The sequence below is a fragment of the Crocodylus porosus genome, unplaced genomic scaffold (assembly GCF_001723895.1).
Source record: "Crocodylus porosus isolate Cpor-Errol unplaced genomic scaffold, CroPor_comp1, whole genome shotgun sequence".
Classification (NCBI taxonomy): domain Eukaryota; kingdom Metazoa; phylum Chordata; order Crocodylia; family Crocodylidae; genus Crocodylus; species Crocodylus porosus.
This window is the reverse complement of record NW_017728945.1, coordinates 2,055,439-2,069,036: the sequence shown is the minus strand read 5'-3', so window position 1 is coordinate 2,069,036 and position 13,598 is coordinate 2,055,439. Positions and strand designations below refer to the sequence as shown.

Here is a 13,598-nt window from a genome sequence, read left to right as displayed (position 1 = left end):
TAAAATATTAAACTGAAGACAAATCCACAAGTTATATGGCTCTCCCTGGGGTAGGCATTTATAGTCTAGACTAAAGCATATATTAACCCTTTAATACTTAAACAATATTGGCAAAGCAGGAACCACAGAAGAGGCCAAAGGGCTTTGGCCAGCCTGAAGCGCTAAAACTGAAGAGCTAGCCAGCTGCTTCCCATGGGGCAGCTATTCTCTGCTTCCTTCTCCTGTGGCAAGCAGCTTCCATCTGTCACCCAGCCAACGGGAAAATGGGATGAAGTACAGGTCTTCATGTTGTCAGCTGGCCTGATCCAGCTAGTCTTGCTGCTTCTGTTCTCTTTTATCTACCTCTCAACTTCTTGGAAAATAAAATTTGGAAAAAACTGACTCCTTGATCTAGGAAGTTAGGGTGTCAAAAACTGTCTAAAAAGATCAACCACTGGAGAGATCCTGACTCCTGTTTCTGATTGCAAGAGCTGAGGTAGCCACACCTCTGCTAGCAGCAGTACTGCAGGTGGATGTTCACAGGCTATTACTTTTGCAACAAGTTGCTGGGTGCCTGTACCAAGGCCAGACCAAATCCGCTAAGTTGCGCTGCTGACTGCAGCGTGTGAGGCTCTGATTAGTCTGACCTAAAGCAGATTTGTGATGATTGGGTATTAAAGACTGAACACTGGAACGGAGGAGAAAATAATAGGCTCCGTCGACACCAACAGGTAGGACTGACTGTAAGACCATCCTCAAGCCCATCCAGCTATACAGTCAGTTTCTAAACTTGACTTCTAGTAGCAGTCCAGTTAAGCCTGGAAGCTGTTGAACTTCTGGGCATGAGGCTGACCAGCCTGCATTCAGCTCCTAGCCCTCCTCTTTCTGCAGTGTGTGTAGAACTTGTCTGGGTGCTGCAGTCCTCAAACACAGGATGCTGCCTTGGGTGTTCACACAGTGCTGCTTGAGGCCTTCCTGCATCCTGCTTCCTTGTTCTGGTGCCTGCAGAATTAGAAGCAACACAGGAAGAGATGAGTCATCCATGGACTAATTCTTAAGCGGACTGTGCAAAGCAATATGGGGTACCTCTTAGTGGTATGCTCAAAAAACAAGCACAATGTGGACAGCTTTTGGTGATGGCCAGAAGGAACAGATGTTGCATTTGTCCCTGAACAAGGTATCTGTGCTTGGTCTGGAACAGAAATGTCTCAGGATTGGCATGTACACACATTGCCCTTCTAATCGGGGTTTAATGGGTGGCTGAATGCACTGCCACTCTTCTGCCATTGATTTAATGATGCAATCTTGGGATAATCCTTCAGATGCTTTTTGCAGTGTCCCAGGATAAACTACTAGTACTTCTTACCCCATGAACCTTTTTTTAGGGTGTATCCTGGAACAGTAGAGATGGATGTCTGAACAATTGCATTTTGTCCTAGGATAAAATAATTTATCCTGGGACAAATGTGGCATTTGTTTGTAATTGGTGTGTGATACGTAGGGTAGGTCAGGTTATATGGCTCAGGCTGGTTGTGGATGATTGAAAACTTGACCCTGAATATCACTGTAAACATATACAATGTGGAACTGAGCAGATGGGTTGTCTTCCCCTTGCTTTTGCAGGTCACATGAGGAAGATCGGGTTGAAGAAGAGCTCCAGCAGATAAATGTAGAGCTAGAGACAAAGTGTGACATTGAGATTGTGGCTCCGGAAGAAGATAAAGGGTAAATGATTTATAAAGGAAAGTAAATAGGTCTTTGGAGGCTTCCATTGCTGTTGGTTATGAGGAAATGCCAGCATATAGTCCTCTGACATGGGCTGCTTCAGAGCTGCCCACCTGGATGGTGGATAGCTGTGGCACTTGTGGGCACTTGGAGGTGGTGGCGGGCAGATGCATGGGGACAAATGTTCTCCATGAGTCATGACACATTTCACTACCAGTTTAGTTCCTTACCCAAATAGAGCAGTGGAACAGCATTGGTCTGTATCATGTGACCGTGACTTCTGAATTTTCAGCTGAACCTTTTTTAGCTCCTCTCATATGTTTTCCACTTTGTCCCTTTTTTAATTAAGACAGATCGTCTTCTTTTCTTTGTTCTTTTTCAGGGAGGCAGCTTCTTTAGCCTGTGCCATTGCAACATCCACGGCTACAATAGAAGTGGAAACGGCTAGTCAGGCCTCAGAACCAGCCAGCCAGGCATCGGATGAAGATGATGTGCCAGTCACAGACATATACTTTGTAAGATACTTAAGCTACATAGTCTCTGTTTTTAAAAATGTGAGCTTTGTGTTCAGGCAAGCCTGTAACTGGGTTTGAATTACCAGAACAGTAAAGTGAAGAAAAATATCTGATCTGGGTAATCCATATGTTATAGATCAGAAACATTTAACTAGCTAACTGCCCACTCATTGGTTAGTTAGAAAGGTTTTTAATCCTGTTATCTCTGGATTAAACCTTTAAGTAATAACAAGAATTCTGGCAGAGGGATGAATGCTACTGCTGTCTTAAATGTACTCTATAGTTGTGTCTCTTTGCCTTGTTCCTCTTATAGTTTTGCTACCTATATATGCACAAGTCGTAGAAGGGTTTAAATAGATCAAGCTGTCATGCTTGGGAATCTTGTGATAGGCACACTGCTTGAAAATACTAAGATTTAGATTATATCCTTGTTGTGTCCTGGAGACAAAACTGAGAATGTTGCTGTGCCAGCTCACCTCAGAGGTTTGTGATGAACTCAGTTTTTCCCTCCCCCGCAGGCAAATGCGTTAGATGCTACAGTGGATGTTTAGTACTAAATCAGGGAGTAAGTGAGATGGTTAGTGGATTAGCATCAAGAGTGTTGTGTAGCTTTGCACTGGATTTCTCTGTCGTCTCTCACAATGATTGAGCACCTTCTGGAGACTAGAGATTTTTAATAGCACAGAGCTGCTTCTCTTGACTGTCAAAAGTCAGCAGAGAGGATCTGAGGCAGCCTGTGTGGTCTGCAACATCACTGCTTCAACTTCCTCCTTGCATTGACGCTGGCCATGGCTAGGGAGCCCTTCCTTAAAGACTATGAACTTAAACGTCCATACTGCAACCCTGCTGGCTGCAGCTGTTGTAGACCTATGCCCCCTAATTTGACACTTCAGTACAAACAGATCACTGCAACGAGAGCAACATTTGTCTTTCCTTGTACTCGTGTGACTTCTGCAGAACTGCTCATTCATTGCTGAGTAACTTTGCTCAAGGGAGTTGCAGAAGGAATCGGCTTGGTTTTAAAAGATTACCTGTTTGGATTTTTATGCATGTTGTTCAAAATGCAATTTTTTCTAACCCTTGCTGCTCTGTTTGCCTGTGAGTGACAATTGAGTGTGAGTTCCTTCAGGTATGGTCCACTTTTACTAGGAAGTGACTTGTAGCAGGGTTTGCCATCCCTCCACCCCTGAGCGATCATATTATTTCACTAAGTTTCTGGGGAAATAATCAATTGTTTGCAGTGTGCACAAATAGCCTAACTTCATCTGTCATTGAGGTGCTTTGGTTCCAAATGCGTGTGGTGTGTTGTGCAGTGTTCACCTTTAACTGAAGGGAAAAGTTGCTTTTAGTTCCCACTGACACTCTCCTAGGAAAACTGCTTCAGTGGAAACTTGGGTGACTTGGCAGCTGAGCATGATGTAGCTCAGGACTGCAGGTGCTCTGTAACAGGTGCATTTTGGGATAGTCGATGAAAGGATGCTGTGACCAGAGGAGAATTGGTAGGGAGTCCCAAGGTACCAGATACTTGCCTGTAAAAATCTGCTTTTAAATGCTTAAGACAACAAGTGGTGGGAAGGATGCACTTTATCCCCACACTAGTCTGGAGGGGAATAAAGGTGCAGATCAGCGTGGCTGGGCCCAGGGGGCAATACTGGTTCTGTGCACGGCTTTCCCTCCATTTAATCTGTTCAGGTCTGAAGATGCCCAGTCCCTCTGTTACTTTTTCTTTCATCCATTCTTGCATTCATCCTTTGTTTCCTTTCTCATCTCACTTGCCCTGGTGCCATCCAGTTCACAGATGGGAGGTACTGGATTTACTCTCCCCGCCAACACAGACTCCGAGCCGCCTCGTTTTCCTCTGGGACTGTAAGTGAACGTGCTAGTGCACAAAGGGAGCCAAGCTGTGGCTTTGAAACACTGGGGTTCAAGCTGATTCCTACTGGTTCCATCTCCATGGCTGTTCCACAGGTGGCTTTGCTTTGTGGGGATTTTGGACTGGAGTTCAGGCCCAACAGGGACAGGCGTCATGGCCATAAAGACCCTGTTTAATGGATTCCCTACAGCTGTTCCTTGAAGCTACTGGATGAAACCTTGGGAATGGATTTGAATGCAGGAACTCATGTTTTTTCCCATTTTCCTCCTTTTTTCCCCCAACTTTTTCTCAAGGGTAGCTACAAAGCTCTTGGTAAAATTCAGCCTGTTATTTAACCTTTTACTGCCAGCATGTTTGGCAGCATGTGACATTAGCTAAGATGTACTTCAGTATTTGTGTAGCTCTGGCCACATACTCCTGGATTTCCAGAACTGGATTCTGAAGGAGCACTGCTTAGAGAAAAGTCCAAAAAATGTGACCTTTTAGGCTACAGGATGCTGGCATCTAGGATGCTAGTCAGCTGCTAATACTTAAAGACCTTCTAAGAATCAGCAGGTGGATGGGAGGGTTTCTTCCTAGAAAGTGGCTTCTCTTTTGTGGTCCCTCCTGGCTCCCACTCCTCATCCAGTGCTACCTTTCCCCTCTGCTGAAAGTTTGCAGAATAAATACGCCCGTCTGCCTTCAAAAGGAAGCGGAGCAGTAGCTTTGTGCAGTAGCAGCTACCAAGGGTCTGGGACTCCAGTTTAGGTTCCACCACAGCTCACTCTGACTAGGCTAATCGCTGCACCTTTGCACATCTTCAAATCATCCATGATTGGTAGGTTATGTGGCATACCCACCCCGTTCCTCTGCCTGCAGCCAGGAAAGGGAGGAGTGTGGGGCACATGAAGCAGTCTGGATGAGGATACGGCAAGGTGCAGACTGAGCATTGTGAACTGTTATGTGAGGGGCAGTGGAGAGGAGTAGTCAGAGCAGACCTATGTGTAAGAACAAGAGTTGCTACTCTTACTTGAGCCCGTTTTACTCTTATTCATCATCGCATTAGGAAGCCTTGGCACCAAAGACCAGGCATCAAATGCTACTTCTTCCTCTCCACCCAACAAAGACTGCGGTTTTAGTCGCTGTCTCTTTCCATGTGTACCTAGTGCTTTCAAAAGGCTGAGGAGGTGGCTACATGGTTCAACCAGAGCAGTAATTATCAGTCAGGGTTGAAAGAAGCTGTGGAGTAAGGTGGGTTTGGTGCAGCATGCAGGCCCATTCCTGGGTTTGTAGCACTGGACGTTTTACCCCCTCTTGGCTGCTCTTTGTTCTCACAGCCTGCAATTATTGATGGAATTCAGCATGTGGAACCCCCCCCCCAGTGCTTCAAAGCTCTGCTGCTGGTGCAATGTAGCTGTATGTCCTAGACTCTCAGCATTGTTTCCCTAGGCTGGTAAATCTCTTTACCAGGCTTAATCCAATCCTCCTTTTTACCTCATGCCTTTAAATGCAACTGGGAAAATGAAACAGTCTTGTGATAAAAGTGGAGTCCTCTGGGACTATGTCTGAAATTGCAGCCAGGCTTGAATTTTGGCTGCAAGTTTCTTCCTGTGGCCTGGAAGCAGAAGGTTCTTAAATATTGTTGTGGGCTAGTAAGCTCTCTAGGCTTTTTACCCAGAACAATCCAGTTGCATGTTGCCTCCCTGTTGTGTACCTGTTCTCTATTCTCCATTTCCTCACTGTCTTACTGGTTTACGTAGTAAGATCCCTGTCATGGCCTGTGTTCACGATGATCAAAACCTGCCAAGCCTCCACACTTGGCTAGCACTTAGATGGGGAGGAAGGTGTATCAAAAGATTTCATGTTTTACCATAAGAGTTCCTTTAAACTTCAAGTGACAGTAACTTTGAATGTACTGATGCCACCTCCAGTGAAGGCATGCAGAAAGATGGCTTATGGATAGAACATGGGGCTGGGTGCTGAAAGAGTTGGATTGTAATTCTAGCTTGGTCTCAGACCTGCTGCCTGACTTCGAGCAAATTGCAGAACTTGTCTAAGTGTCTGTCTCATCTCTGTGAGGATGTTGCTGGCCGCACACAGGAGTTAAGGCTCAGCTGATGCCTGGGTTACTTTTGTGGATCCTCATGCAGAAGGTGCTACAGCAGTGGAAGGAGGTGGTGCCACCTCCACTGTGGTGGAAGTAGAGGCTCCATTTAATAGTGCTGATGCTGGGCTGTCCCCTGTGATAGGGCTGAAGTATGTAATGATAGGAGAGGCTCTTTCTCAGGCATCGTGTGTTAAGCTCAGTTTTCTGGTGTACAGCTGTTCTCACTGTATTGTTTCCTATTCTTTTATTTTCTCCTTTTATTTTCTCCTCTTCTCTCCTTTGCTTCCTATTCTGCTGCTGCTGCTCTTGCACTCTCCCTGCCGTCTCTGGCCACTCTGGCAGCCTACAGACGAGAGGAGTTGGGTTTACTCCCCCCTCCACTATAGCACTCAAGTCCACTCTGTCTCTGATGAGGAGAGCGATACAGTAAGTGTAATAAGAAAAATTCAGTGGGTGCCTGGTGGGTCAAGCTCAGGACTTGCACTGCATTGCCAGCATGCCAGCTCATGGCTCTAGATGTTGGCTTGCAAGAGAAAGTCACCTTGGCCTCTGTGTGCTTGCATGGCTGTAGTATGGTCCCAGCATAACTTCAACTGGTTCTTTGGCAGCAGGCAAGATCTGCTGCGCAGTCAGGATCAAGGTAGAGGTTGACAACACAGCTGCCTTTAGCCTGCTAAATCATTTAGTGCAGTCAAACCTCAGTGATCCATAGCATTCATCTCCAAATTGCCCTGTTACTGGAGGGCCCAACATGAACATGGTTTTCTCTTCAGACCTCTTTCTTTGTTCAAAGGACTTAAAATGCAAAGATAGATGAGATTCCTACAGAGATGCTTACATGTTAACTGCTTTCTCCCTGCTTTTTTCAGTAATCACTGTGCAGACACTGAAGACTCAGAGAGCAGCGTTTCCCTCTGCAGGTTGATGTGTTCCCTTTTCGTTGATGCAGCCATTCCAGAGGGATGGGGAAGAGCTTGCTGACACCAGTATTGCTGCACTGCAGGATCCCAGGCACTGCATTTCAGAATGGAGCGCAACTCTAAACATGTATTTATATCTATCCAAGATGTGGACAGCAAAGAAACCTGCTCAGGGCTCCCAAAGGAGACTTTCAACTGGGTGGTGAGAATCCTGGGTAGTAACAAAGTGTTTCCAAACATGCACTACTGTAGCTACCTACCTGTGTGTGATACTGTGAACCTTTTTAATTTTGTAATCATGTATTTATTTTATCTTTGCACAGACACAGCACAAACGTGCTTTTTTAAAAGTTTAGTTTACTGCACTTTTTTTTTGGTTGTCATATTTATGTGCTTCATAAACAGTGTGAAACCTCACTGGAGGTGGCAAGAGGGCAGATCTTCACTGGGGAGGGCACAACGGGAATAGTTGTGACTGAGGCAGCAGTGTGGTCTAACCCCAGACAGCAGGACTGAGAATCAGGGGGGCCAGAGTCCTACCCAGACTCTCACTGATTTGTTGTGTGACCTATCTAAGTCACTGAACCACTCTGTGCCTCAGTTTTCCTGTGTATGAATGGGAATAATATCCACTTCGATTAAAGCACTTAGACCCTTGAATGAAAGGTGCTATATAAATGCAGTGTATTTAAAGGTTATTCAGTATAATTGTTCCTATACTAAAGCACTCCAAACTAGACATGCTATTTCTATCTCAATTTTTGAAACGGTTAGTGATGGCTACAGTTAATTTGTAAATCTGTATGGAAAGCAAAGAAATGTGGCAATAGTGAGGTGGTCACCTTGGCTGTCCTCTGACAGGGATGCTGCTTTCACCATATGCTCTATGTTGGGCTGGAGATCCATCCTACCCTTCATACTTGGTCTGCTCTGTCCTCTTATCAGCTAACATATGGATGTTCCCAACAGACTGCTGTCCATGCAGGTTGGTGAGTGAGCATGGAAAGATGAGAACTGTGCACGTCTCCACAGACTTTCTGCCTCATAAATATGAGTTCGAAAGCCCCCGTCACCCACTTCTGGTGTAATCTGTGTTGCATTCTACTGAAATCACTTAGTACTTGGCATATTCATAGCTATATCTTTTGATGGATAAGCAAGGGGCAGAGAACAGAAGGTTCACAGGTGTCTGCCCCCTTCCATTCTCCTCTCCTGCCCCTCTGTCCCTCATACCCCAAAAAGGCTGGTCAAGGAGATGTGCATGCACGCACATACACCCTGCATCTTAAAGGCAGTAACAGAAGCCCAATTCTTGGCTTCTGTCTGTGCTGGGGAGTATGACACATGCTACTGTACATGCAGTCCTGGAGAGCCAGATGGGTAATATAGCACCTGGGCCTCTGCTGTGGACAGCTTGTTCTTTGAGCTCTGCAAGCTCTGGATGAGACTGACAAAATGTGGCTTTGCTTTGCCATGAAGTAGCATGAAGCAGCGTTCTGCTGAAGCTCATCCTTGTGGTAGCAGGATGCAATAATATTGGGTCCAGGCTTCTCTAGCAATCCTATCTAGCAATGGAAGCCTAGAAACAGAGGGTTGGATTTTGTTTGTGCCCTCCATTGTGTTTGGTGGAAAGAGGATTAAGGGTTGCTTTTTAATGCTGTTCTCTAACTTCCCCCACAAAAGCAGTGGGTGGAGGAGGGGAGGAGGAAAGACCCCGATCTGGAGGTGTTAGATGCAAAGAGCTGATGAGTTAGTATCAGTCTGTCCAGTTTGTGAAGGACATCAGCACTCAGGGCTATCTTTAAATTCAGGTTCCAGAAGGCAGGTGGGCTGGGTAGGAGCATTAGAAACTTTCCCCAAATGGCTACCAAAGTGCTACGGGTCTTCATCCAATGACTTCTTATCTTCCTGCTATTAAAAGATGTAAAGCCCAAATTTCTAATTCTTCCCACACAGAGACTGAAGACTTGGTAAATGTGTAGTGCTCCAGGTCAGGACAGGCTTCTCGGAGTTTGTTATTGTTTGATGTCCTGTATTTATTAATCTAGAATATTCTTTTTTAATGCTTTTTTGTTGTTATTAAAGGAAACACTCTTCTCTTAATAGCAGCCCTTAAAATATGCTGCCATTACACGTACCATTCAGGTAGCAAATCACATTGCTCTGTTAGGGCCCTTTCTCTGACAAGTTCACAAAGGCTTTATCAGTCACAGTCCTGTCTCACGTTAAGCACTGTTTTACTATTTGAACTCTCCCGTTTGTCAGTGGTATTTTTGTACGGCTCAGTACAGGCTCACCCGATGGCCAGCTCTCTGAAGGAGTTTGGGGGAGGGGTTTGGGGAAGTATGCAATATGTCGATTTAACGTACCTTGGAGTGCTGAAGATAAGAGATTTCAAAACCAGGTTAAACTTCTAGCCTCATTTTTCCAAAGTGCTGAGCAGCCACAATTCCAAGCAAGGTTAACAGGAGCTCTGATGGCCCAGATCCTTCTCTCTCAAATTAAAGAAATTAGCCTTGAGGAGTAACTTCGAAGACAGGCCAGGACCACCTCTTCCAGAACTTGAAAGATAATGTGCCTTCCGTTTGGTTAATCAGATTTTTAGCATCAGTAGATCTTTTAAAGACTAGACTGACTAAAGTTTGGCACCTCTGATTGCCCAAGGCTCAAGAGCAGGACTATTAAGACTATTAATCTGTGTATCTCCAGCAAAAAACAATAATGAGTCTCTGCATTACAAAGACAAGGCATCTGTAGTAATGAACTTGGCAAGTGTAGACTTCCATTGGTTACTAACAAGAGGCAAAGCAAAGCCCAGAGCCACCTTTTGTGATATGGCCCTTCAAACATTCTTGTTTACTGTGTGTTTTCTAGACCAAAATATGGCTTTTGAAGGTAAATTCTTGCGTATGCAAATCTTTAGCTTCTAACCCTTTTCAGCAGGCATGTTGGAGTTGCATTAGGATTCCAAATATCTAGGCACCTTGTGGCATGCAGTGTAACTGTAACAGAGCAACTCTACCCCCCATCCCCCCCGCGCAAAACAACAAAAATACAACAATCTTTTCCCCAGTGCAGGGGGAAAGCAGGGAGAAGTTGGTCAGTCATAGAAATCATGTTGTCCTGTTCAATCCTTCTTCACTCAAAAGCATTGCACTATCATGTGTATTGTACAGTTGTGTCCACAACAAGTTGCCCTAGCTGAACTCCCATTTCCATTACTAGAGAGGCTCCCTGTGCAGTGTGAATGATTGAAACGCTCTCCTTTTCCATCTTTTGGACTAGAGTATTTCCACCCTGTGTGGACTTCAGGCTGGCAGCTTTGTGCAGTTTACTAATCCAGTAAGTAGCTTTTCCTAGGGGCTCTCAGTTTCTTTCTTTTGAGGCTCCCCTGCATCTAAGGAGTGTTTGTTCCAACATCCCTCAACCTGTTTGTTCACTACCTTGAAACGGAGCTTTGTCTATCTCTGTTGGTCCTCTGAATCCTCTTAAAGAAGCCCAGCTACCTTTATGTAGTTCTGTTTAGGATTTTCTTTAATTTATAGTTCTGCAGCTGATGGTTTGTTTATACACCTGCACCTGTGAAGGTCTGTATTGCTTGATGTCTGCCAGAGAAGGCAGCTTCTTCATGTCTCCTTGAAATATTAAATAAACACCCCAACTGCAATCCAGTGAGTCTAGACTTCAAAGCAGCTTCGTTCATCACTGCTGTCCATCATCTCCAACCCTTCACCTTGTATCTCTCAGCCCTGCTTAAAGAGCCTGGTGTGGGGGTAGGGGGTATTGCCTTCTGGTAAGACTATTTCTGAAGTCTGAGGTACACGGTTATGAAGGGACCATGTCATGTTAGACTCCAGGGGCCTGGAGCCAGGCAGTGAAGTGCGATTCTGACTCTACAGAGAAATGCCGACTGAACTCGCAAGGTTCAGGTCTGTGGAGTGGCCTGTGATCTTGGAATCTGGACTTGTTACTTGGCAGAAATGAACACTAGGAGTTATTCGGTCACAAATGATCTGAACTTTTCTAGTTGAGATCACTACTAAGGGAAGCCTCAGTTTGAATGACAAGATGAACCAATTAAACCCAGAGTGGGCTATTTTGCAGCTGGGAGTTGTACCATAGAGGACAACCCTGCCGGTCTCCAGAGGTGACCACAGCACTTTTTTTACACAGCAGCATCCAGCTGTGGGCACTTAATCATTAAAAAAAAACAACCCACAACTGCAAACACTGCTGCTCCAGAGGGAGTTTGTCCAAGTCTTTGAAATGAAAGCCCCAAGATTCTGGTGAAAGAATCTGGTGGGATCCTCAGCTGTATCCTCTACTGCAGCTAACTCTTCAGCATTCTGCTATTTTGTTGTCTTTCCCCTGTCCAGTAGTATCTAGCTAAGCAAGCTGAAATTGCACTTCTGGAGGCCTTCCTTGAAGCCACAAAAAGATGAATCTTGGCGCTGAAGCTGGGTGGCTGTGGTACATGGCAGGGGCACCTGTGCTGACAGGAGCTCTCTGCTTGCATGGTCCCAGTCCTCCTCAGACAGTTGGCCCCTGAAACATTGCTCTGTCCACTCCTTCAAGTAGCTAGAACCAGCGGTAGTATTTGTTTCTTCACCACACCCAGCATCACTGCCCTGTTTATAAACGGAAAGGCAAATGAGATAGCTCAGGCTTTTTGGATCGTGTCTGATTTCTTTGAAGTCTACATTAGACCCAAGTATATTGTTATATCTGATGTTCAAATTACAAGGTCATTTTTTATGTATGCTCCGTATGTGTGCATCATGTAAAGAATGTATGTAAGTAGGGTATTTTGGGGAGGTGGGGGGGGTGGTTCTTTGGTGGAAAATATGATGAGAGTCCATGGATATTGTCATGTTTTTATTTTTGTTTGTTTTCTAAGTCATGAATGCTTTTTTGGAAATCTTTTTTCAGACAACTGTAAATCAATGGTAATTGTTCCTAGGCTATGTGATAAAGCATATAGTAGTCTTTGATGTAAACCCAAGAGGCAAACAAACTATTTATAATGTCTAGTGAATTAATTGCCTTACCCAAAACCCAATGGGAACGGTTCCTAAAATATTTTTCCCATTTTAGTGTAAAAAAAAAAAAAACAAAAAAAAAAAAAATCCTGTAAATACTCTTAAGCGTGAGATTGCACCCTGTTTTGTCTATGATGGCTGCTACTGCTAAGAAAGTGGATACTATTTGAACTATTGTACTGTATTAAAACAAAGGCATTTTGTGAGACAGTTTAGATGCAATGTTCTCCTCTTGGAATCATGAACTTAGCTCAAATGCAATACTCTTGTCAATAGTGGAGTCCTCTCATCAAACTGTTGGTGATTTTTGTTTCCTAGACTCCATAATGTGCTCATTCTTGAGATTTTTTTTTCTTCTCTCTCTCTGTGTCTCTCTCTCCTTCCCTCTGTATCTGAAATTTCTATGACTTCTAGTTTTGTGCAGACTGGAGTTAATTGGCCATTGACATGAGCTAGCTAATGTCTGTAAGTACTCCCAAGTGTTTGTTTCCTGGAATGAAAACTTGGACTGTGACCACTGACCTTTGCAAGCATGTGGTCTACCTCCAGCAAACCAATTTCCAGTTAACGCAAGTTAAATGCTGGACAAAACCCTTTCTTTTTTTTTTTTTTTTTTTAAATGGTATCAAGTCATATTTCTGTTCTGTTTTACTCTGTGATTTATGAAACTGTGCATGTCCCTTAACTCTCTAGGAGGCTTCCACAAGACACCTTTTTTGTCTGATACTTTGACAATCTCTAAGCTTGGGTTCCTTTTTTAGAGGGGACTGCACCTCTGAATCCAGAGCTGTGGCATTTCTGTATAAACCATACAACTACTGCTGACACGAACTAATGACACTTGTATGCAACATCCTCCTCATTTCTGCTTCCCCTTCTGCCCTTCCCTTTATTTTTTGGAAAGGATCTCTAATAAATAGGTTATTAATGCATTTGTCTCTGTTTCTTTGCATTCCTTGAACTTGATGTAACAAACCTACTGTTAGCAGCGTTGTCTTGACCAGGTTCTGTTTTGGGGAACATTTTTGCAAACCTTGAAGTCCTCCTTAGCAAGTGCAATGACTGCCTGCATGTGTCACACTGTGCATGTGGCTGCTGTTCGGTCTTGCTGGGTCTCACAAGCCAGGCAGGGGCCGCCCCAGCCACTTACTGAGTTACAAAACTGTAGGAAGCAGCTCAGCATATGAAAGACGTGATGAACCTGTGTGTAGCCCTGGGGGGGGGGTGCGTTTCTGAACAGTGTTGACAGGTCTTGAATATGAAATTATTTGTACTGGAAACTCAAAATTATTGTATTTGCTGAAAAACTACCGTACACTGAAACAATATGCAAATAAGAATGCAAATTCAGTCATCATCTTATTTTATATTATTCACTATAACGTGCCAGTGAGTGAGAACTGGTTCATCAAAGTAGAGGCGATTTTTTTTTTTTTTTTTTTTTTTAGGCAGCTGATGTCC

General features: G+C 44.3%; 1 protein-coding gene across 2 annotated transcripts in view; it reads left to right on the top strand.

Moving 5' to 3' along the window:
* PIP5K1C (phosphatidylinositol-4-phosphate 5-kinase type 1 gamma) overlaps positions 1-12,209 on the top strand; it is a 78,011-nt gene extending 65,802 nt beyond the window's left edge. The window contains exons 15-18 of one of the 2 annotated variants that reach the window (XM_019550608.1): positions 1,603-1,704; positions 2,087-2,219; positions 6,521-6,604; positions 7,048-12,209. In XM_019550608.1, the coding sequence (XP_019406153.1) occupies positions 1,603-1,704; positions 2,087-2,219; positions 6,521-6,604; positions 7,048-7,050 (322 nt within the window). In that variant the 3' untranslated portion in view covers positions 7,051-12,209. The remainder of the gene's footprint in view (positions 1-1,602; positions 1,705-2,086; positions 2,220-6,520; positions 6,605-7,047) is intronic. The other variant, XM_019550609.1, reaches the window with a different exon arrangement.
* Positions 12,210-13,598: the final 1,389 nt, after the last annotated feature.